The sequence below is a fragment of the Carya illinoinensis genome, chromosome 11 (assembly GCF_018687715.1).
Source record: "Carya illinoinensis cultivar Pawnee chromosome 11, C.illinoinensisPawnee_v1, whole genome shotgun sequence".
NCBI lineage: Eukaryota > Viridiplantae > Streptophyta > Magnoliopsida > Fagales > Juglandaceae > Carya > Carya illinoinensis.
The window spans coordinates 6,136,665-6,160,726 of NC_056762.1; the positions used below are offsets into that span (position 1 = coordinate 6,136,665).

The 24,062-nt window shown below is 32.4% G+C and overlaps 1 protein-coding gene across 4 annotated transcripts; it reads right to left on the minus strand.

Moving 5' to 3' along the window:
- Window positions 1-16,840: 16,840 nt before the first annotated feature.
- LOC122282712 (HIPL1 protein-like) lies at window positions 16,841-23,088 on the minus strand. 4 transcript variants are annotated; one of them, XM_043094705.1, is made up of 9 exons: window positions 22,946-23,088; window positions 21,819-22,505; window positions 21,525-21,682; window positions 20,194-20,991; window positions 19,898-20,114; window positions 19,293-19,471; window positions 18,068-18,309; window positions 17,539-17,834; window positions 16,841-17,198 (listed from the first exon to the last, which is right to left on the minus strand). In XM_043094705.1, exons 2-9 carry the CDS (start codon window positions 21,907-21,909, stop codon window positions 17,143-17,145), a joined length of 2,037 nt encoding a protein of 678 aa, XP_042950639.1. In that variant the 5' UTR covers window positions 21,910-22,505; window positions 22,946-23,088; the 3' UTR covers window positions 16,841-17,142. The 4 variants fall into 4 exon arrangements, with proteins under 4 accessions (XP_042950639.1, XP_042950640.1, XP_042950637.1 ...); XM_043094706.1 differs by lacking the exon at window positions 16,841-17,198 and having other exon boundaries at window positions 17,255-17,834; window positions 21,525-21,636; window positions 22,946-23,087; XM_043094703.1 differs by lacking the exon at window positions 16,841-17,198 and having other exon boundaries at window positions 17,255-17,834; window positions 22,946-23,087.
- Between the last annotated feature and the right edge of the window lie 974 nt (window positions 23,089-24,062).

Here is a 24,062-nt window from a genome sequence, read left to right on the forward strand (position 1 = left end):
AATAAGTACCACATTTTTCATATATATAATTATCTATTAGGTGAAAGCAACGTGTAAATCATATTTGCCTAATTTAATTGTACAATTATTTTTAAGAATTAATATTTTTTTATTAAAATAAAAAATTTGATTAATAATGTAATGCTTTTAGGGAAAAAAATATAATTTCTAACATCAAAACTTTGACAGTTAATCATAATTAAGTAGATGATAAATAATTACATGCTTTCATTTTTTTATTTTTTTTTTCTCAAGTAGATGAGAATCACAAGATAACTAGTTGTTTTATCTTGGTTTCTCCATGCCATTTATGTACTACATATTAAAACAAGAATAGTTAGATAATATCATCCTTAAAATTTTTCAGAATATATGTTTCAACATGAAAAGAGTAGATGGAATTAAAATTATGCCTTAGAAGATCTGATTCTCACAATAATGGCATGTAAGAAGTGGGGAAAAGAAAAGGTATAAAAAATCAAAGTGAAAATATAAGTCACTCCTATCTTTACAAGGCCCTCACCTCTCCTTCACTTTCTTGCCCGATGCTAAAACACTATAAGCATAACTTTCAACAGAATGTAGGTCACCTCTCAGGTTCATTTCCCATGTAGTTTTATATTTTATTTATTTTTTTCAAAACGATTACACGAAAATTACACAATTCACGGTTTCATATTATTAATATTCCTTAAAATCTACCAAATAATAGGCATTTGTTTTCTCTCCCCTATTTTCTTCCCGTTAGCCTCACCAGCTCCTCTTTCATTGTTCCTCTCTCTCTACGTTTTTTTCTTCTTTCCTTGTCTTTTTTATCTTCTTTGTTTTTATCACACCGAACTGTTCTATCTTTCAAACCCTATTTTATGCCTTGTTTGCATCCCTAATTTAGGCATGATTGGTTTACGTTCTTTGACGCTTCCCTGACAGTCTTCATCTCCTGCATGTTTCTTCTTCACGAACGTACTACTCTACACAGCTCAAGCCTCCATCTCCATACTCTACAATTTCATAAACTCTTCCCAAAACCAAACCAACCACCTCCATAATGAAATGAACTTGTTGACCTCTACTTTTGCTCACCAAAACAGAGTATCTAACGACATCTTAGCCACCAAAAAACCACAGCCCAATCTCTCAGAAACTCAACCATGCATCACCAAGCTTCCACCACATGACAAGCAGACTGTGAATCACCCAGCCATCTTCCAATAACCCACCAACACCGTGAGCTTTTCCGCTCCATCTCAATGCTATTTTTCAACTCCCCTCTCAGTGAGCGATTTGTCGTCAACTCTCTCTCTCTCTCTCTCTCTCTCTCTCTCTCTCTCTCTCTCTCTCTCTCTCTCTCTCTCTCTCTCTCTCTCTCTCTCTCTCTCTATTTACAGATCACCCTCCACAGACAGCCCAACTACCCGTCTCCATTCACTGCCCCTTCCACCGAGACTACTTCCACACCTTGGACTCCATCTCGCAGCAACTAAAGACTCCTATGTTTAGTAACCAAAGCAGAGCAAATACTCATTCCGTGAGCCAAAGTTGCCCAGACACCACTATCGTCGCAGTTGATATCCAACATTGCATTTCGGCATCCTCTCAGTAAGCCCACAACCGAGCTCCTCAATTTTCTTACTCGGTTTGTCTCTTGATATTCCCTCTTTTTCACTCGTAACTCTCTTTGTTTTGACCGCCCAGATCATCATTCTCACTTTGAAGATTCGTAACTACTCTTGAAATAATTAAAAAAAAAAATCTAGATATTGAGAGAAGATTCTTGATCTATCACAAGTAAATAAAAAATCTAAAATCTAAAATTTATACTCAGACTGCAGCAAAGAAGACCAGTTCTTGCCTCTTGAAGAATTATTATCCGGTGTTCTTTGGGACAGATCTGAAGCAGACTTCATATCTAGATAATAGGCTAATGGAGAAAGAAAGAAACAGAGAGATGAGAGAAATGAGAGAGCTAGAAAGATGAGAGAATGGAGATACTTTTGCACTATGTAATTAATGAGAAGAAAAAAAAAATAGAGAGAGAATAAAGAGACTTTTGATATTCCAACACTGATACAGAAAAGACAAATAAAACCTATATATACAAGATTACATGACACTTACTTGGAATAGAGAGAGAGAGAGAGTAGAGACTTGATATTCCAACATTGACACAAAAAAGACAATAAGACCTGATAGATAGAAGAGTACATGGCACTACTACTTAGCCTTGGGATGGTACAGTAGTTATTGAGTGAGTAATGATTCATGCACGCCTACCAACATAAAAGCTAGTGGCTGAAATAAAGCAACAAACGTTAACTTTATCATGATTGATACAACGAATGTCGTTAACTTTAACGGAAAAACAATAAAAACCTGTTAAAACAAAAATCTCCGTATGATACCAACTTTATATATATATATATATAAAGATTAGAATTTTTTATTTTATTGTAATATATAATTAGAAAAACATATTTTGAATTTCATAAAATATAATATAATAAATAGGTCATAATTAGAATAATTTCATTTTAACAAAGAAATGTGTTCATATTTGGAAATATTGAAATAATTACGGCCAACTATAAAAAATATATTTTGAGAAAATAAAAATATTTATGAATTTTTAAATTAATAATAGATATTACTTATTTTTAATATATTCATAATATTTTCTACCAAATAATTAAAAATATTTCTCAATAATTAGTGGGACCTATCACTTTATTAAATATTTAAAAAGTTAAAATCTCTCATCCCACTATTTAAACACTCTTTTTTACAAAATATCACAGATCTTATCGTATTATCCAAACACATATTTTTTTACAAATTATTTCATTTCATTTTAACTAAAAAATTTTACTATTATTTAAGATATCTCATCTTAACTGAATTACGTAATTAAACAAGGCCTAAATGAAGCTAGCTACAAATAAACTTGCTCCAAATGCCAAAAATGTGGCTAATATATATGTCATAAAATGATCGTGCAAGCAAGTTCTGACCGAAACTTCTATGCAATTTCGTATTAAAAAATATTAATTTAAACCAAAGAAAGCAGACCTCTAATATTTCTTACGTGAATTCATGACGTATTGTATGTGTCGTCAGCAAAAGAAGTGCCTAGTTGACTTGTGTTCCTTTTAGTTTTCTTATTTTTTTCGATTTATATACTAATGACGAGTTGACTATTTCCGACACGTCAAGAATCATGTTTCTAGAACCACACACGACTTTAGCAGACGGATGATGATGTCTTGAAAACAAATACAGGTTGAAAAATAACTAGTTCTGCATATATGATTGATGTTTTTGACCTTTTTTTCAACCTGCAGAAGACAAAGTACATATAAGGGCTACGACCCGTGACATGATATTATAAATTAGATCACCAAAACAAAGCATTAGTTAAAAGAAATCATTGTGTGTTTATAAAATTGAGAATCATGGTTACTTTCTACTTCGCTCATGAAAATGGACCGGCTGCCTCCTCCTGCTCACTGTGCATGCTTGAGTTGAAGTAATTTCAAGGAACTCCTACGTTTTTTATACAGTACAAATTGTATGTAGCAGAAAATGCAAGTTTTGATTAATTTGCAAAGCCTGTTGTGGGAGGAGATGTCGTCAGTTTCATGAGAATATCTTTGTGATGGCAATGCTTTCAGTTATCCATAATTAAAAAGGTTCTTTTATTGCATGATCATGACCCAACAATCTCTCCTAGTCCTAGATGCATGATAAGGCTTTGTAATTTGAATCTATAATTCTTTGGCTCTAATACCGGTTTGGATTTAGGAGTGAAATGAGATAGTTTTAAATAAGTTAAATAAAATATTATTATTATTATTTTCGAATTTGAAAAGATTGAATTAGGATTTGAAAAAATTTGAATTATTTATTATATTTTATATTAAAATTTGAAAAAATTATAATAATAAGATAAGATGAGATGAGTTGAGAAGTTTTTCGAATCCAAACAGTCTAGAACTAGACATGTTCATATGTGTCGGGAAAAAATTCAGACTGATCAAGAATCTGAATAACTGGGCGGTACCCGCATAGAAAATTTTAGGTACATCTAATCTGAATATCAAGTTTAAATCCTAGAACCTGAATTTTTTTTTTTAAAATAGACCCCAGTCTCAAAATCTCTCTCTTAGCCCGAAACTAACAATCACGATTTTAAAATAAAGATTTTAAATTATTTTAAATTTTATTATTATTAGTACCATTATTAGAACTAATTTAAATTCTTAATTTTTTTCCTTAAAAACATTAGATTTTCAGCCACTTTTTTATTGTTTCAATTCCTTAAATAATCTCTTTGATTTTGAAATGTTACAATGAAATAGCCGAATCCTTCAATTTATATTCCACATTCTCAGTGATTTCAGCATAGCAGCAAATACCCATCTCCTTGATTCTCTATTTCCATCTTATAGCACCAAGCAAATTTTCTCTAGGTAAGCCCTTCTCTCTCTCAGTTCTTTTGATTCTCGATAAGCACTATCGAGACTAACTCCTTCTATCTCTCCATCACCAGCTGTGCCGCTGTAGAGCTTCACCAGATTCTCTCTTTTTGCACAATGTTCCTTTTCCCTGTGTAAGTCATGCCAATCTCCTTTCCTCTTATACTCCTCTATTTTTCTCAGCTTAACAATGCTACCCTATTGCACAAAAAACTTCCTTCGCTGTCAATTTTACGCAGGCCACTAGCCCCATTGCATCTGCTTTCTCTCTAGATGATCTTTATTTCCTCACTGTCACACAATATTTTTTTCTCTACTGAAGTGTTCTATTTCTTTAGTTTTATTCTTTTGTGCATTGTGTGTCAAACATGAATTTTATTCTTTTAGCAAGAAAATTTTACGAAAGCCTTATTTATTATGTTTAATTGTGATGAGTTCTTATTGAACCTTTGACTCATTTTGGTTTTATTTTTATTTTTTACCACCCATGTGAGGAGAATGAGGACTACGAACAGGCGGGCCAAGTTTAGAAGGAGTGGACTGATGAACTTTAGACTATATTCATGATTTCTTTTTCGTTTAGTTGATTTGGAAACTTGGATATGATTATGTTTTAAACAATGGTTTAACTTAAAGTTTTCTATTGGGATGAACAATGTTTTTATTAAATTATGCAAGTCTTTTGTCTGGTTTTAATTATGTATATACGTGACATTCCTAACCCTAGGAATGGGATGTTATTGAAACCCTAGCCTTCCTTTGTTTGCCGAGTGCCGATCGAAGCTCTTATTCATTATTGACCATTGTCTCATCACTTTCACTCCAACGTCGACTTCTCTCTCTCTCTCTCTCTCTCTCTCTCTCTCTCTCTCTCTCACTCACCGAAACCCTAGCCTCCTAATTTTTCCTCTACTAATTGAAGCTCTATTTCCACGTTGTTGTCGTCTTTATCACTTTTTCACTCCATTGTCAACATCTAGAATCCAAAGTTTGTTCTCTACATTTTATTTCGATTTGGATTTGTTTTATTCACAAATTTCTTGACCGAGTGAGCCAACTTGAAATGGGTTATGAGAAAATATTGTGTTTGAGGATCGGTCTCATTTGTTTTCACAAAATTTCTTAATTTACCTCATCTCATCATTACAACTTTTTAAAATTTCTACATAAAATAAAATAAACAATTCAATTTTTTCAAATATCAAAATAAAAATAATATTAAAAATATATAATCTAACAATATTTTATTCAATTTTTAACTTTTATCTTATTTCATCTACATAAGGCAAAACTTTCGGTGGTGCCATTAGGCCAAAAAGCCATTGACAAATTTCTCATTTGCTTTTGATAATTACTTTCTACTACTTTATTAATATGTATACTATATTCTTGTTGGTCCCCCTTTCCAAAGCCTAGTTGGTTATTAAATAAAAATTTTATATATAGTTATTTTTACGTATTCTTTTACACATTTTATTGATGTGATTGATTATGTATTAAAAAAAATGATGTAGCTAATCACATCAGTGAAATCTATAAAAAATATATCAAAGTGACTGTATGTAATATTATTCATTATTAAATGTGGTGAAATATGGGTGTTCAAAATAAACTAGTAGCAAGCCAATTGAAAATGAGACGTGCACCAAAACTTCTTCATGTGTGTCATTGACAAAAGACGTGCTGCGACTTTCCTGTCACCAGGCCAGCTTCCACAACCCCATATTAGTGTGAGATTATTATGACAATTAACTGTCACATAACAAGATTTCAGTTACTTTACATCTTAATATTAGGACTTAGGAGATATTAATGTTGCATTATGATTGCTAATATCATATTAAGTTGTACAAATCACAAGGATCTGGACCCACCATTAGGTACAAATACTTAATATCTTACCATTCTCTTGGTAAGAAATTAAAGAAAATCGAGCCTAGCACAATTTAATTTTTTATTTTATTTATTTATTTCATAATTTTTTAACATATTTAAATATTTTTTTTAAAAAAATATATATCTATACATTAAAAATTATTTCTTTAATTATTAAATAAAAAATTAAAAATAAAATTTAAATACATGAACAGTCAAAATAAAAAATAAAAAAATTCAGACAAAATATTAGTATTTTTTTAAAATTTACCCAATTAAAATCTATCTTATATTAAAATATATATATTTCCTGATGTGATAGCATGGCTGAGGGTCATTAATCTGTCTTATCTTGAACCTGAGATCTAACCTTAACCTTAGATTTGATAATTAAATTAAGATTCTTTATATTTTTAGTATGAAATATAGCATCAAAAGCTGAATATATATCCTACAACCTTCATTAAGTATTTGATGATGTCTACAAGACTTAAAAAAAAAAAAAAAAAAATCAAGCAACAACAACATCAGTATTCATCTCACGGATGGTACTAGTGGACCGTCCAGCACTTGTCGCTTGGCGTAGTACTGTTAGTATAAATATAGGGATTAATTTTTTTATAAGTATTTTTTTAACATTTTTAATCATTAAAAATATATATATAATTTTACTAATAACCACTTATTTAATTATTAAGTAAAAAAATTAAAATACATGAACGGTAACATTGAGGGGCTCCACTAGCATTTTCCTTCATCTCATATGTTGAACTTCCATCTTTCACTCTAGGCCTTAAAATTTGTATAGAAAATCTTAATAATTATAATTATGAATGATATATTGGGCAGGTTCTGGAATTGACCAAACTAATTATAATGGAGGATCTGTATTTTCCATTATTAACATTAATAATTATGTGGAATTGCTTATTAATATTTTATAAACAACTTTATGACCTTTTAAGTTGCATGCAACTTTACCATTAAATGTTTAATTGGAAACTGAGTAAATTAATATGCTAATTATACCGAAAAATAAAAATAAAAACACAACTGCAGCATTATTAAGTAAGAGTCTAGTGAACTTAAAGAGACCACCTTGCTTGAACTACACAGCATCGTGCACTTTTTAATTAAAATACAAAAACTTCCATCCAAGTATTTGCTGAGTTTTTCGTACAAAACCTAAATTAACTTCCAACAAATTCCAAAACACATCTTACAAAAATCTTATTTAATCAGGTTTTCAAATCTACCATACAGATCTTAATTAAAATACAAATAAAAAAATTCTGACGGTAGGAATATTCAGTTTCCAATTGCCTATTTTTACATAATTTTTATAAATTTTCAAACTGCTGTCTTTCTATTTTTAAGTCAGCCCACTTTATCTTAAAACTTCTTTCTTTATCCTAAAACTTGCATGTTCTTTTTTTTTTTAAATTATTATTTCCCATAATATATGGTGGTGGTCAACCCACTTTGCCTATTAGATCAATATTTGATTATCTATGTTGTTGGTGTTTGATTATTTATTTTGTTATATTTGATTATTTATTATACTGTGTTTGGTGGTATTTATACTCAATAATCGATGGAAGAAGATTATATGAGTTGTTATGTTGATACAACTCAGGGGGTTGGTGGTGACTCCTCTTCTATTCCAGTGGATGTAGATGAGCATCTAAGTCTTTCAATTCATTCATCCACATATACACAACACCCTATCCGTTTCATCCCACCTTTATTCAAGAAATCCAAAAACACCTAACAACCAATAAGTGGTATAGGAACATTTTACTCTAGTAGAACTGATTGACCGTGATAGCCCGAAAGCTCAGTATAATTATTGTGCTAAACTAGTCAATTGTCAATACAAAAATGACATGTCATCCATGATACACTACCTCCAAAATGCATGTGAAACCTCTCCTCTTAGAATTAAAGAAAATGGAAAAAGTCAAGCGTTGAGTGCTAAAATAGATGTGAAGGGAAGAGTCGGTAGTCTACAAGGTCTAATTACATATGATGCAAAAAAAAACTTAGGGTGTTAACTGCTAGGTTTTTTATTAGGTGTGAATTACCTTTTATGCTAGTGGAGAACACAGAATTTATTAAATTTGTGACTGATTTATAGTCTCTATTTACTTTGCCATTTTGAACCACTTTAAATAATGAATTGTATTAAGTTGTATATTAATGAAGAGAAGATACAGCTCAAAAAATTATGGGATGGTCAAAGAATTTGTCTGACCACTGATACGTGGACGTCAGCGCAAAATATAAACTATATGTGCATGAGCACACATTTTATTAATTGCAATTAGAGATTCCAAAAAAAAAAAAATCAAGTTTTGTCAAGTTTTCAACCATAAGGGTGGCACTATAGGGAATGTATTGGACTTGGGATTGCATGATTGGGGATTAATAAGATTTTGATAATCACTATTAATAACGTCTCCTCTAATGATGTTGCTACTGATTACACGGGGAGGAGAATAAAGGGTGTGCTACCCCATATATTGAATTTGATTATAGATGGTTTGAGAGATGTTTAAGAGTTTGTAACAAGGATTAGAGATGTTGTCAGATATGTGAAATTTTCACTGTCAACATTTTTCAAGTTCAAGGCTTGTGAGGCAAATGAAAAGATTAGTGGGAGGATGATTTGCTTGGATGTTCCTACTAGATAGAACTTCACATGTTTGATGTTGAGTACCGCTAAAAAACAGAAACAATCATTTGAATACTATTATATGTATGTGGATAATGAATTTGTGAACCCATAGGCGGCTTAATACAAATTGAGGTCTAAAGCAAAATTTAAATTAGTTATTCATAATTATAGTACAATAAAATATAAATTATTATATGGAATATTTTCAAAATTTTCAATGAAATGAGATTTTATTTAAAATCTTTAAATAAAATTTTTTTGAATTTATATTTAATACAACAACTTAATTTGAGGTATCAATGCAAATTTTGTACTTCAATTTAGCAAGATTTTAAAAAATTATTTAAAATACAAATAATTCATTGTATTAAATATTAAATTTAATATTATAGGGCCTTGCACATTTTGAAAAATATAAAATTTATTTAAAGTTTTATTTAATGAAATGGTTTTTTTTTTCAAAAAGAAAACGCTTATTTTTAATTATAGGGACCTTACATAGGGTGAGTGACCTTAAGCAATGGCCTCAATGGCCTTACTATTGAGCCAGCTCTATGTGAATCCCACTAGTGAAGATTGGAAAAAAGTAGAGATTTTTGTAGAGTTGTTGAAATTTTTTTATGATATTGTGTTGAACATTTCTAATTCTTTGTATTGATGGATAATGTATATTTTCAGGAACTCTGTACAATCGAAGATACATAAAATGACATGTGCACGAGTCATGATATATGTTGTTCTTGTACTTGATCCACGATGCAAAATGGTGTCAATGAGGTTTTGGTTGAAAAAGTGCAAATGGGATCAGTTGGCAGATAGGATAAAAGATAATGTTAAACTCTTGTTAAGCCGCTTGATTGAGCAGCATAACACATTTCGTATGGCTAATGGGGAAAGTTCAAATGTGGCTCAAGGAAGGCCAAACACTACTTCTATTTCTACTTCTACTACTTCCTCGAGTAAATTTGAATATACATGAAATTTAAAATCTTTTTTTTAGTTTATTATATATTTAACTCAATTTTTAATATATTTTTAGAAGATCATCCAGCTTCATCTTCAACCAAGCCTTGAGTATCCAACCCAATTACACAAAGCACTTCTTCGAAGGTCTACCTCAAACAGCAAGGTCATTGCTTCAAAAGCTTCATCTGCATGATTTTTAGGCACATTTGTGATTTCCTGGTCTCATTTAACTTTCTATTTGAGAATTTCATTGTGCCACTTAGTTATTTGTTTTGTTTGTTGGCTATTGTCCTTATTTTTCAGTTTGGTTGTTCATTGATGATGCACCAGAATCAAACATCACTTTCCATATTGGAAGCATGACTCCTTATTTATCAATAGAACTTCATCCCATCCTCTCCTTATTTAGCTTTTGTTCCTATGGATTCTTTTTGGTTAAATATTATCTTTCTTGTTTGCAGTTTTCTTTCTTTATGTTATTAATATTTTTCTTTCTGTGAGCATTATATATTTCACCTTCAGAGAAGCTGTGATCCTTCAAGATTTGAGGTATGACAAAAATCCAATACATTTATGTCGGGGTGGGCCCACCCCGCCCCCGTCCACCCCGCCTCCGCATGGGCGGACGGGGTACCCCGCACCGCACATGCCGGGGCGGGGTCCCCCGCCCCGCATGAAAAACACTAAGCGGGGGCAGGGGGCGGGCAAGGCTCAATCCCACCCCGCTTTTCCCCCGCCTCGCATTTTATATTTATATTTATAAATATATATATTTTATATTTATAAATATATATTTTTATTTTACAAATTGTATATATATATAATATTACAATTTGTTAAACTTGTTCACAATAAGTCCCACATTGCTCAAGTAAGACTCTTGTATGGCCTTAGAGTTCTATATAAATGAGGCCTAGGGTGCCCATGGCATATGCAAGCTTGTGATGAACAAGCCTCACTCTCTTGTGATTCTTGTGAACAAGTTTAACAAATTTAAAAATTAGTAACATAATTTTTATGTTATTAGTTTTTAAATTATTATTATATATATAAATTTTAATTTAAGATTTAATTATATAATAATTTGGGTCTAAAAATAATATTTTTAGATACAAAAAATTTTTTTAAGCCCATTGAAATATGAGATTTTTGAAGTGGGCAGGGGGCGGGCGGATGGGGTGTTCGCCCCGCCCCCCCGGTACCGGAGCGGGGGGCCCCGCCCCCGCCTCACGGGGGCGGGGTGCGGGATGAAATTTCATCCCCCGCATCATGCGGGGGCGGGGTGCGGGGAAGGGGTGCACCCGCTCCGCATGATGCGGGTAGCACCCCTACATTTATGCCTTTTGGTTTCAGATTCTTCCTGAACAGTTGTCCTTATTTGGAGACTCTTACCACTGAACTCACCTCTCTATTAATCTCAGTTTCCTCTTAAGCCTCTAGTGATCTCATAATTCAGGTGAAAGGAAGCTGAAACTTGCTTCACAAAGTAAATTTTAGAAACCTTTTAAAACTTCATTTTCAACTAGTCCAGACCGGAGAAATCGATCGAATCGGTCAATTTTGGACCTGACCGGACTGGATCGAATTGGATCCAATCCAATTTCTATAGGACATAACTCATTAGGTCTGGTCCCAGTCCAAGAGTTTTTCACCCTAGACTAAATAGGACCAGACCGAAAGAAAAATAAAAAATATATATTTTATTATTTATATATATTATTTATATAAATTAATTATATAATTTTTATATAATTATATACTAATACTAATATTTATACTAATACTAATAGTCTAATATAGTATTAAAAATAATAATACTAGTAGTCTGATATAAACTATCGTTATACTTATACTAATATAGTTATACTAAATCACTATAAGTAATACTAATATATAGTTATACTAATAGTCTACTATTAATACTATTATATAATTATACTAATCATTATAATTAATACAAGCTAATATATAGCTATACAATATACTTATATAGTTGTACTAATACTATTAGTCTATTATATAGTCTAAATTCTAATATAGGCTATATAGCTATAACGAATACTAATATTTATACTAATACTAAATACTAATACTCTAGTCTCTAATATAGTAATGTAGAATATAGTTATACTAAATCACTGATTTACCATAACTAATATTACTAATATATAGCTATATTAATAGTCAAATACTAATACTATTATATAATAATACTAATCATAATAACTAAATCACTATAAGTTTATAACTATATGTATTTAGTATCAATGTATTATTATATTCTTTAATGTATAACTATAATATATAGAACTAGTATATATTAATATATTAACATATTATTAGAGTTATAGTATAATATATGTATAAATCTATAATAGTATTAGTATAGTTAACTTAATATGTTAGAATTAAATCACTATAATTATATAGATTATTAGGAATAAAAGTATTACTATTATTTAATATAGTATTATCAATTTATCACTAACATATAGTATTTTAGTAATACTACTAGTATAGTTATTAATTAATATAGTTATAGTATTAGTACTAGTGTATTATTAATTTATTAGTTATAGTAAATAAGTTAATAATTATTACTGTATACTAATAGACTAATAGTATTAAATACTATGATTGATAACCTTATTTAAATTGTTTGGATGGATATAGAAATTTTTTATTTTTAGTAGTAAAATCTTTCATTCAAATTTATTGTATATAGACAATTTTTCTTTTATGATTATTTTTATTTTTCTTTCCAGTTCTTTTTTGGTATGTTTGGCTTAAAATTGGATAAACTGTTAGTATGCTTTCATTGTTAGGCCGAAAAATATGGGATATAAAGATTGGGTCATTGGCCCATCTGGAACAAGATTAGACTAAACAGACCGACCGGACTGGACCGGTATATTCTTTATGGCTATTCGGTCCAATCCAGAGTGGGAAAACCTTAGACTGAATAATTCCGGTCTAGTTCACAAAACTCCTCAGGACCGGACCAGACTGAACTCCCCCCAAAATTAAGGATAGTTTAGTTTGATACTTAAAGGAGCTGTTGTTTTGGTTGTGACCAATATTTAGACATGTTCTTCACATACTCCTTGTTCTTTCTGATTTCCTCAGTTGCTTCTATTTTCAACGATTCAAGTTCAAGATTAATATAAAAAAACTTCAGTTTCAGCTCATCTATGCCTTGACAAGTGTTCGAGACAAATCTATTAGTTTCAGATTGAGAGTTTGGAAAATAGCATAGGAAAAATTTGAGAATTTTAAAACTAATTAAATGCCACGCTTAGTGGTTTATGCAATAATGAAGTAATTAGTATCCAGTGAATGGTAGTTTATTGTTGTGTATTAGAGTTTGATTAAAGCAATATATGTACTTTGGAATAATATTTTTAGCAAATTAGTTCAAATAATGTAATATGTAGTGGATTGCATAGTATATGTCGCAAGTATTTTACATGATGAATATTGGATCTTTTTTTTTTTTACATACATTTAGTTAAAAAGTTAATTAGTTGTTAATAGGGTTATAGCTTTAGCTATTTTTTACATAAATTCAGTTTTCCATTTTTATATATTTTTATTATTATGGACAACAATCAATGCATTAGTATTATGCTTTTCAACATGAGTTCCCAAAATTGTGCTTTTCCACATTTTTTTCTTGAAATTTTTTTAATAAAATATAGGCTTTCAAGTTAAAAATAATGCTTTTCAACGCTATTTTTTCCTGGACAAAATTAATAGGATATAAGCTTTTGTAATTTAAAAAAAAAAACCAGTACAGCCCGAAAGCCAAATTTTCTATTTTTAAAAATCTAAATTCATCCAGGTTACACTCCGGGTCATAAACTTGATCATTTTCCAACAGATGCGTTGAACCAGGTCATGTTCAGTTTAATTTGGAGTGGGAGTACTGTTCATATTAGTGCTGTGTGAGAAAACTCAAAACTAGACCCTTCCCTTTCTTTATTCGAGCTAATTCTTAGGTACCGTGGCACTAATCTGGCCATGAAGAAGTACTGTTATCGACATTGTTAAAAGCAAGAGTGACTTAATTTCTACAGCAACATTTAAAGCATTTCTGATTTGATAATTAACATAGTTCTAGAGACTTCAATGCCGTGTAAGAAGCAAAAGGGAAAGATATATTTAAGAGACACTAGAGATCCTACTTATTTATCCTTTGAATAACTGCTACCTAAGATATTATTAAAAAAGACTATATGCAGTGAGAGAATGAATGAAAAAGAAATAAAAAAATCTTTAAAATCAAGGTGGAAAGAATGTTCCAAAATGGGTTCTATATTGAATTTGATCAACTGAACCAGCAAGTCAACTCGTTGTTTGTTCCTGATTTGTGAGTTTCCTATGTGATATTTTCTTAATATTTTCCACCATTCTTAATCACCTTCATTAGCTAGATCATCTTTCCGCGTGGATTACAAATCCACAAAGGATGTTAGCAGGAGTGAAAATAAGCAAGCAGAAATGAATGAGAAATGAATGACCTTATTGCTAAAGCATATCAAATGGGAGACTTTTGTTTCATTCCCTTTTCAGTACTATTCCATTTTTCAGTTGTTTAATTAGATGCTGATTCTCTTTAAGAGCACTAGTAGTAGGCTCAACAAAGTTGAATTTTAGTTAAAGAATAGCTAAAATGTAAAATAAAATACAACAATAGGCTCAACAAATGAACAGTAAATTTAACCATTAACTATGTGGCTGGCCAAATTTATTGAGTGGAATAGACTGGCCAAATATTATTTTTGGATTAAAATATTCCCTTCCCGCTGCCTCCTTCTCTCCTACACAAGAAGAACTAGCTGAAGAAAAACTCAATATTCTCTGTCTTTCCTCTCCCTCACTTTGAACTTTAAAGCACTTCAATGAGGTTCATATTAATGAACTGATGCTTGTTTTTATAATCCACTGGACTACACATTGATGATATTATTTTCAATTTTTTCAGCGACATATAACTCACTGTATCTCAACCTACTTTGCACATAAATTTTTAGCTTATATGTTTACTAAGATTGATTTCAAACAAGCACCATAAATTTTAATACAACAATAAACTTTAATGCAACCATAATATTTAATATAATCATATTCAAATTATAATTAGAATTAAAATAATAAAAAGTTCAAAATCAATATTTTAATAGAATAGTGAAAAATTTATTGAATCTATTATTTGGTGTTGTAAAAAGTGACTAGTTAAAATTTGTAAAAGTGAATTTTTTAACTAAATTTTAGTTAAAGTTTGCTGAGACTACTACTAATGCTCTAAGAATGTCGTCTATATATAGAAGCTTAAGCTTAGCAAATGAGGCCACCAAAAACTCCTTTTCCAACACACTACCACTAGTGGTAGTAATCCTCTCAGAAACACTTTGCCATTCATTCTAAAGTCCATGCTGTTTTACTCACAACACTTCTCTTTCAGCTGTGTTTGAGACTGCTAAAGCCATGCAAAGCTTAGATAAATGAAACGAGGGTTTATAGGGTGGAGCTCTGTCGCAAGAGAGATGACACCGGGTGTCCCCGAGATTACATACATTTGTATGTATGTGGGAGGGACACTCTTTGTCATCTCTTTTGGACAGAACTCCCCCTGTCCCCTCCCTATCAACCTCTGCCTTTTATAGTTAATGCTGTGCTAGTTGTTGGATCTATAACTATATGTAGTTCTTCAAATCCTAGATATATATATATATATATTTCTAAATTAAAGGTTTAGATTTTTTTTTCCTCTTTAATATTTATTGCATCTTTAGAAGATCTTAGTTAAATTCAATATAATATGATTCTAATACACACACACATACACACATACAGAGATATATATCTAGAAATTCCGAGCTTCTTTTTATTGGGAGTCAATTTATTCCTGTGTTATGCTTACTGGTTTCAGCCGACAAAAACTTGGTGAATACTGCCAAAAGACCTTGTCATTCTTTGAAAACTTTCTTTAATTACCAATGGCTTTCTTAAAAATACATGTTCTTGTTCTTGTTCCACAGGACTGGTTCTTCAAACAAGCAGGAACTGACTAACTTGAAGCAAATTAACTGGTTTTAGTTTGAGTGATCCATGAAGAAGGTGATCATCAAGGTGCTGTAATGCTTTTGCATATTTTGATTGGTTTCCAGCTTGCATCAATTCGGTCTCTCTTTTTCTTTTGGACAATGCTAGGGTGCCTACTAAATGTGCACACTAGTATAAATGAGGTTTTTTTTTTCTTTTTCTATTTTTAAATATCCTTAATCATTAAGAAAAAAAATTAAAAAATATATAAAATCATTAATAGTCACATACTTAAACCTTAAGAAAAAATAAAAAAATAAAAAATAAAAATATATGAGTGAACATATTTTGTGGATATATTTAATAGTCATATTATCATTTTTCATACGCAAATATACTTTTGCTAAATGAATAAAAGTCAACTGGAATTCATCCATGTACTCTTGACAATCTCATGAATCATGATGATGTTCATAAACATTTTCTTGATAGAAGTACTTAATTTTTTGGATTAATCAAATCTTCTCCTTACTGTGGAGACTGGATTTCAAAGAGCAATGATGAAGTAGAAAGTCCCATCTATAAAAGTAATGCATCCAATAATGGATCTCTCAGTCTCTCTCTTCTTTTTTACTTAAAAAAAGGTCTATAATCTATTTATATATGTTTGATAGAGTTATCGAAATATTCTCTGAATCTTTATTCTAAATACAATAAAATCGTGAACATATCAATAACTAGTACTTCATACACACGCACATATATATACATATGTAAAAGGAGTTGTTGGAGTGCATGTTGTAGATGTGGAAGAAGAATTTTCATGTGTCACGGATTTGGATCACAAGAGCCAGGAGATGGACCAGCAAAGCATTGCCGGATTAAAAGTCAACTCACACAAATTATGGTGAGCATTGTCAAATGAAAGATGCTTCGAAGATTTTGATCCTTATTCCAAGATCATGTCGATTAGATAGCTATAAAAACAGAGAGAGAGAGAGAGAGAGAGAGAGAGAGAGAGAGAGAGAGAGAGAGAGAGTTTATACAATTGCTTTAAGATTTTGTTGATACTATAATCAGATATCTTTGTTCCTATACCTGAAGAGGTTAGTAAAAATAAGATCCGCTTCTTTCCTGCATCCATTTCTCTGAGACTTGGAGTTCTGCAATCGAAATATAAAGAATTTACCTCTGCAAGAAAACTTGATATACACATCCAGAAAATCTAAAGGCCAACTTAAATTTCATTTGATCAGTCTTGTTGTACAAAGAGAGAAATGAAGTCACATAGCAAAGCAAAGAAAAAGAAAAAGATAAAAAAAAGGTCACATAGTACAAACTTATGAAATTGTAACAAAGCACTCCCTCTTTCTACAAAACATCGAGACGTTGCAATATATTAGACGAAACCCAGCAAAAGCAACAATAAAGAAGCAAAAAGGAGCACTAAATTGCTATATGGGTCGCTCAACTGGCTTGCACGAGAATTAGAGGGAGAAGGACCTGGGCTAGCAACAGTTGTGGCATTTTCCTTTGAGCAAGTGTAATTACAACGACTAGGGCTGACGACTCTGTAAACACCACTGTTGGTAAGGATAAAAATATCCTTGTTGTTGTCCTCCCCAAATGAGAAAGCATACCCCAAAGCAGGAAGAGAACTTCCTTTCAACAAGCTGCATGGTAGAGGAGAGTCGGCCGCACAACTGAAAGGAATTTCACTAGAGGTAAAGTTCCCACTGTCTTGTGGAGACTCAGTACCAGACCACAGGGCAGCTGCATACAAATCTGTATACAAGTACCTGGAAAAATTGAGATCAAGCAACTTGTTAGCAAGGATCAAGATTATTGCAAAGGTCAGCGTGGGAATACCAAGAACAACCTTCATTGTTTTTTTTCTTGGCTGACAATCATAGATTTTGTATCTTTCTCAACAATGTCATTACTCTTAGGAGGCTCTTTGATTGGTCATATCTAGAAATAACAACTAAAAGTCTCACCCACTGTGGTATAAAGATTAGAAAAGCTTACTTACCTTCCATACATGCAAGGATCAGTCGTAGACCGATAAAAATAGCCAGCAGTGATTGATGCAGACCCTTCTTCTTTATTTACATCAGAATGAGAATATCCCATTACTGGAAAAATTGGGCTTATGGAGCTTGGAGTTGTATTGCCCCCAGGTGACTCAGGAGGAGTGTATGAGTAGGGGCCCTCATAAACACGCCAGCCATAGTTTCCATTCTTAGTGATGAGATCCACCTCTTCATATTTATCCTGCAGGTGATAGAAAATGTTCGACATGTTGTTCAGAAACTATTTAACACATTTTTGGGTTTGTTTCCTACTGCACAGCCTTTCAACATACAAGTTAAAAATTAAACAAAGATGCACGAGCATCATTATAAAAATGGAGAAATCCTTGAAATGCGAAATTCTCTTACTCTAAAAGACAATAAACGCTGTTGGAAACATAATGGACTTCCTTTATCTAGTTAGTGATCATGATTACAAATTTAATGAGCAACCCCAAACACCACGGAGAGTATGCAAAAAAGGTAAGAAGTAGCTCAGATCTTTGTAATGCCATTTGAAGATGTTGATAAACAAGACTAAGCTAGTTAATCCATGGCAGTAAGCAATATAGTTGATGCAAACAAGATATGTTCCACTGGTACAGAAATCATTCTAAGGTATTTTTCAAACAGCCAGTTCCAATCATGTTTTCTTGTGAAGAAAGTTTACCAGCTGCTTTGTAAAACTGAGTTTTTTTAATTGATTCACCACAATGTCCTATTCCTAGGTTAAAGTGTACTTTGACATTTCTACTACATATAATTTTAAACTAAAATGTCCAAGAGAATTGATAACGCAAACAATTGAAAATATCGTGTTCAGCATTAGAAGCTGATCTTTTCTTCTCAAAATTCTTGGAATCTTTTTCCCCCCAGCCTTTGTTTATATGTGTTCTGGGGAGGGGGCACCTTCAAAGAATAAAATTATCAAATCCACCAGTGGAGTGGAAGGTAAAGTAAACTACTTTTGCTTCATTCCGACAGTTTCCTCTATTTTCTAACAAATTAATTTCTCTAAGAGATTTTTTAATATTTCTGAGTGATATGCCTCAAAGTCACAACTGTTTGTAGTGTTGCTTACAAGAATGATTAAATAACGGTTGTCATCTAACACAAGATTGCTAGTTTACCAACAATAGCACAGTATCATCCCACAAAGACTATTGACAGAGAAATATCTCAAACCTGCCCAACATCTCCACACATGAAGTAGGAAGGCCTTTCTGAATCAAAACTACAGCGCCAAGGATTTCTTAATCCATAAGCCCATATTTCAGGCAGCAATTCTCTATCTTCCTTATAGGGATTATCCGGGGGAATAGAATAGTTTCCCCAACGACCAAGTTTATCAATTTCTTCAGCGCCTGGAAATATATTAAATGGGAGGAGTGAAAAAATATATAAAATTAATAAAACTGTGCAAGTAAACCAGCTCCTTATGCATGCTACTTTATACAGAAAAGGAAAAAAGTTCAATCTATTCAACCACCATATATAGTCTGTTTCCGTATCGTGAATATTTTCTTTCTAAATTTTCCCCTTTTTCTAATTGATCAGCATAAGAGCATGAAAGCAGACAGGTCCTTCGTAATAATTCTTATGGTTCCTAATGGGGCAAACAAATTGGAGGGATCATTGATTTCTTAGCCTTGATAAGGGATCAATATCAGAACAAAAGGGTATATATTGAGATCCGGGAGGAAGTTATGAAAAAGACAGCAGATTGGTTTAGTAACAGGCAAAAAAAAAAAAGAGCTAAATGCACAAAGATTCTATGCTGTGATACTTACTGGGTATGCTATTTATGTCAAGCCTCATAATCTTTCCAAGCACTGACTTCTTGTTTTGGGCAAAATTGTAAGGATCACCTGTACCACCACCATCTCCCATCATGAAGTACAAATATCCATCGGCAGGTCCAAATAGTATCTGCCCTCCATGTTGAGACGTAAATGGAAGGCCCATTGTAAATATCCTTCTCACTTCTGTTGGTTTGGCATTCGTTGCCTGGAAAAGAATCAAGTGTCAATCAGAAATCATTCCAGTTTAATCAACAACTTCAAAGTTGGAACGGAGAAATTTGTACCAAGGAAAGCTGGGATGAGGTGCCATTAACAGTATACTCTGCAATAACAGTTTGATACTGGCATGGCTGGGCACCAGCATCAGGTTCTAGCTTTGAAGGATCACAATCAACGTCAGAGTTACATGAACATCTTCCAGTACATCCTGGCCACTTAACCTTATCACAATTGAAGGAAGCAAACAATCGCCCATTTTGTGCAAAGTTTGGGTGAAATGCCATACCCATCATCCCAAATTGAGTATCAAAATATACTTCATCAGTTAGATCTAAAAAGGGATTGGACTCATCAAGCTCCAATGTGCTTCCCGCTCTTTGTTTAGGAATAGTTGCCAACCAAATCTTACCTTGCTGGTTAGCGAAAAATGCACGGTTTGACTTATCAGGATGAGCAGCCATGTTGAGGTAAGATCCATTCCCTATTTTCTCAAGGCACAAGCCATGTGGAGGGCTAGGAGTTCCAGTGTTATTTAGCATAACAGGTTGCCCATCATAACAAACCGATCCATCACTAGACGCCCCACCAAATGCATTACAGAAATCAGTTTCTGATTGCCAGTACTGGGTCAGTTTGCTAGCATTGGAATTCGCAGGTAATCCAGCTTGACCTTTCAGTGAAGGGGCAAAGGGAGAATTCACGAAAGACACATTTTGGCATTTATCCCATACACTGGAGCAGAAGTTTGTTGCTGCTTGGCTAGATTGGGATGAATTCACTGAAACAGTGGAGTTGCAAAGTACAGGAACTGGCCGGGGCGTAGAAACGACTGTAAATAGCTCAGCCGAAAATGGATCGCATCTCTACAAATCATGATAACAAAGCAATAATACCGGTCACAAATATTCACCACGAAATAAATGAAAAATTAATGCGTATAACAACAAAAAGAAGGTTCACGGAAAGATCAATTACATGTTTACTCGCAAAATTGCTTGAAAAATACGCTAATATTTAACTCCAACTTTGAAGAGAGCTTCATTCAAGGAACCTAAATTGAGAATTCTTATGTGAAAACCAAATATGTTCTCCACAAGCAACATCTGATCAAGAAGGGATTATGCAACAGAACACTTCATTACGAATGACAACTTCTCTTCATCCAAATGGTAAGTTATAAATTGGCCATGAAAAGGGAACAACAGACCAACATCGAACGTTCACAAGGGTTAAAAAATAAAAAAATCAGAACTTTCAAATTGTTGTAATACGAGTTTGGGGTGACATTTTCAAGAGTGCCATGCCACACATTTTATCAAGAAAGGGCCATATAAAACAAGTCTGGAAGTCGGCAAAACATTTGTATAACTATTTATCTATAAATATAAAAACTTACCGCGCAGAGTATTGATTTCACAACAGAAGCACAGTTAGGATCAGAGATATTCATGGCTTGGAATTGCTTCTGTAATTGTAAATCTTCTGCGGAGTTGCAGCACGAGCTCCCATTGTAAGAACAAAACTTTAGAGTGCTGTTCAGGGTGAAGGGTGCCGCTAGACGAATCAAATTAATAGAATAGAAACGACAAGTCAGTTTAGAAGATAGATCTTCAAACACATGACACTGAGATATAAAATCAGAAATTTAACCCCCAAGAAAAAAGTAAAGAAGTGTGAGAGCAAAACGTACTTGAATCAATGCATAAAGGATGCGAAAAGGAAGGAACAAAAAACAGCAGCAAGGTACAAGAGAGGAGGGTAGTTGCAAGTACTCGTCCCATCTTAGTAGACAGATATAGAAAAGCAGATATTTTAGTATTACATCCCTCTCTGAAATGAACTCCGGGAGAGTCTAAAGCAGCAATAGTACGGGACTAACTTTCTGAAACGGATGAAGATTTATATACGAAAGTGAGTCTTCCTGACTGCTGAACATGTTGCCCATAAACAAATCCTGGTCTTTCATTTAGCTCTCGGACGTGGTCCCATCTACATCCTCTCTCTCTCTCCAAAATTTCATACTTTCTTTATTCAGCTTGAGCGAATTCCTTTACAACACCCTCTGTTTCTGACAAATTTCTTTTCAACTCCATGAAATGAAGAATACACGTTCAATTAAATATTGATAGAGCTACTGGATCCAATAAGAAAAGATATGGGAAAAGGATGGTGGCAACAAGTTGAACAGTCTAGTTGACTTTCAGGAATTCTTTATTCAAACTAATTAAATAAATTGGGGTGGTTGAGAAGATTATCCTCTGTTTTTGCCATCAAAAGAACTTGGATAGATCTTGGTATTTTTAATATGCCTTCAGCCCATATTGATCGCCCATGTGGGTTCAGCGTTTCCACTGCAATCCGACACCAGAACACGAGCCTGAAAACATGACCAACATTCAAATATGAATGAAAACCCACTTGCATATGCATCCAAGAAAAGACACAAAAAAAAGGCCATCAAACGGCGACCATGACGTAAATAATAGGACAAACTAACAAAGATAAGATTGGTCCACAATACATAAATACATACATACATATATATATATATATATATAAGTATTGAGGTTTTATGTTAAAGTCGCGCTCTTCTAGAAAAATATAAGGAACATCACAATGTCGGACAAGGTTTTCCAGGACAAAAATATTACAATAACATCTGGGTCAAGCTCTGCTCAGAAATTTTTTGGTAAAAGGTCGCTGTAACTTTCGAAAATGAAGGCAGAAAGTGAAGAAGATATGAGCTTCTTGGCTTGTTTTTGGTGCATAAAAACTGTGTTCTATAGTTTGCAGAGATGGAAATGGAAGTAAACGAACCACGGAACCAGACGAAAGTGGGCCCCAGTCTCGTCTCATCCATTGGTGGATGGGGGAAGACTTGATAATTTGCACTTTCAAGTACAGACGCCGTCGGATTCTGCTTCCCTGTTTTGCTGACTTTTTCTCGATGTGTTGGGAGCTTGGGAGGGTCAATCTAGGGCCAGGGGTTTATGTAAAAGACCCCGTATATTATGTATTTAAAGTTACGCCATTGATTTTAGTTTTCTTTTCAAATGTGACCCCAAGTTCACAGCTTCGGACGACAATTTGTATTTTGGTTTGTCATTTGGCCAATTTGAGATGTAAGGAATTCTTAATTCTACTCTATTCCCTAAATCACACACATGATATGATGATGGAAAAAAAGAAAAAAGAAAAAAAAGATACTATTTTTACTAATTTCATTTATCTTACCAGTCATTTGATGTCATATAAAAAAATAAATAAAAATTATATTTTTTTCATATTTTTTTAAGTAATGTTGAATATGATTTTTCATAATTCTATTTTAAATGAATAATATTTATGTAAAATTAAAAAATTTATTCTATTCTTTTTACTCATCTTTTCAACTTCCTAAACAGATTTTAGGTGAACAAGCTGGATGGGGTATTTGATTGGCATACAAAAGACCTTTTACTCATAAAAAAAGGTATTGCTTTAAAAGAAATTTACATAGATAGTAGATTGATATAATGATTTTCTGCTAATTTGATTTGTTTTTGTATAGGTAATTTTTTCCTAACCACAGTAATTTTTCACTAAAAAATAGGGTTTTGGTGAAATTTGAGCTACAGTCTCTTCCCCCTTTGTTTTTGTTAAAAAAAAATAGCATGTATTAAGTTTTTATGTTATTGTTATAATTATTATTATTACTATATTCATTGCATGTGACAATAATTTGAAATCAAAATAAGAATATGGTTTGTGGTTTTATTTATGTTGCATATACGTAATTGCTTAGCCCTTAGGTGATCATGAACATGAAAGTCAATGAAATTTTAAATCTTATTTGCTTAGAAAAAAAAAATTATATATATATATATAGTAACTATATGTTGGTTTGGTACAACATGATGTCGAAAAAAATAAGCTGTAATTAAATACTGAAATC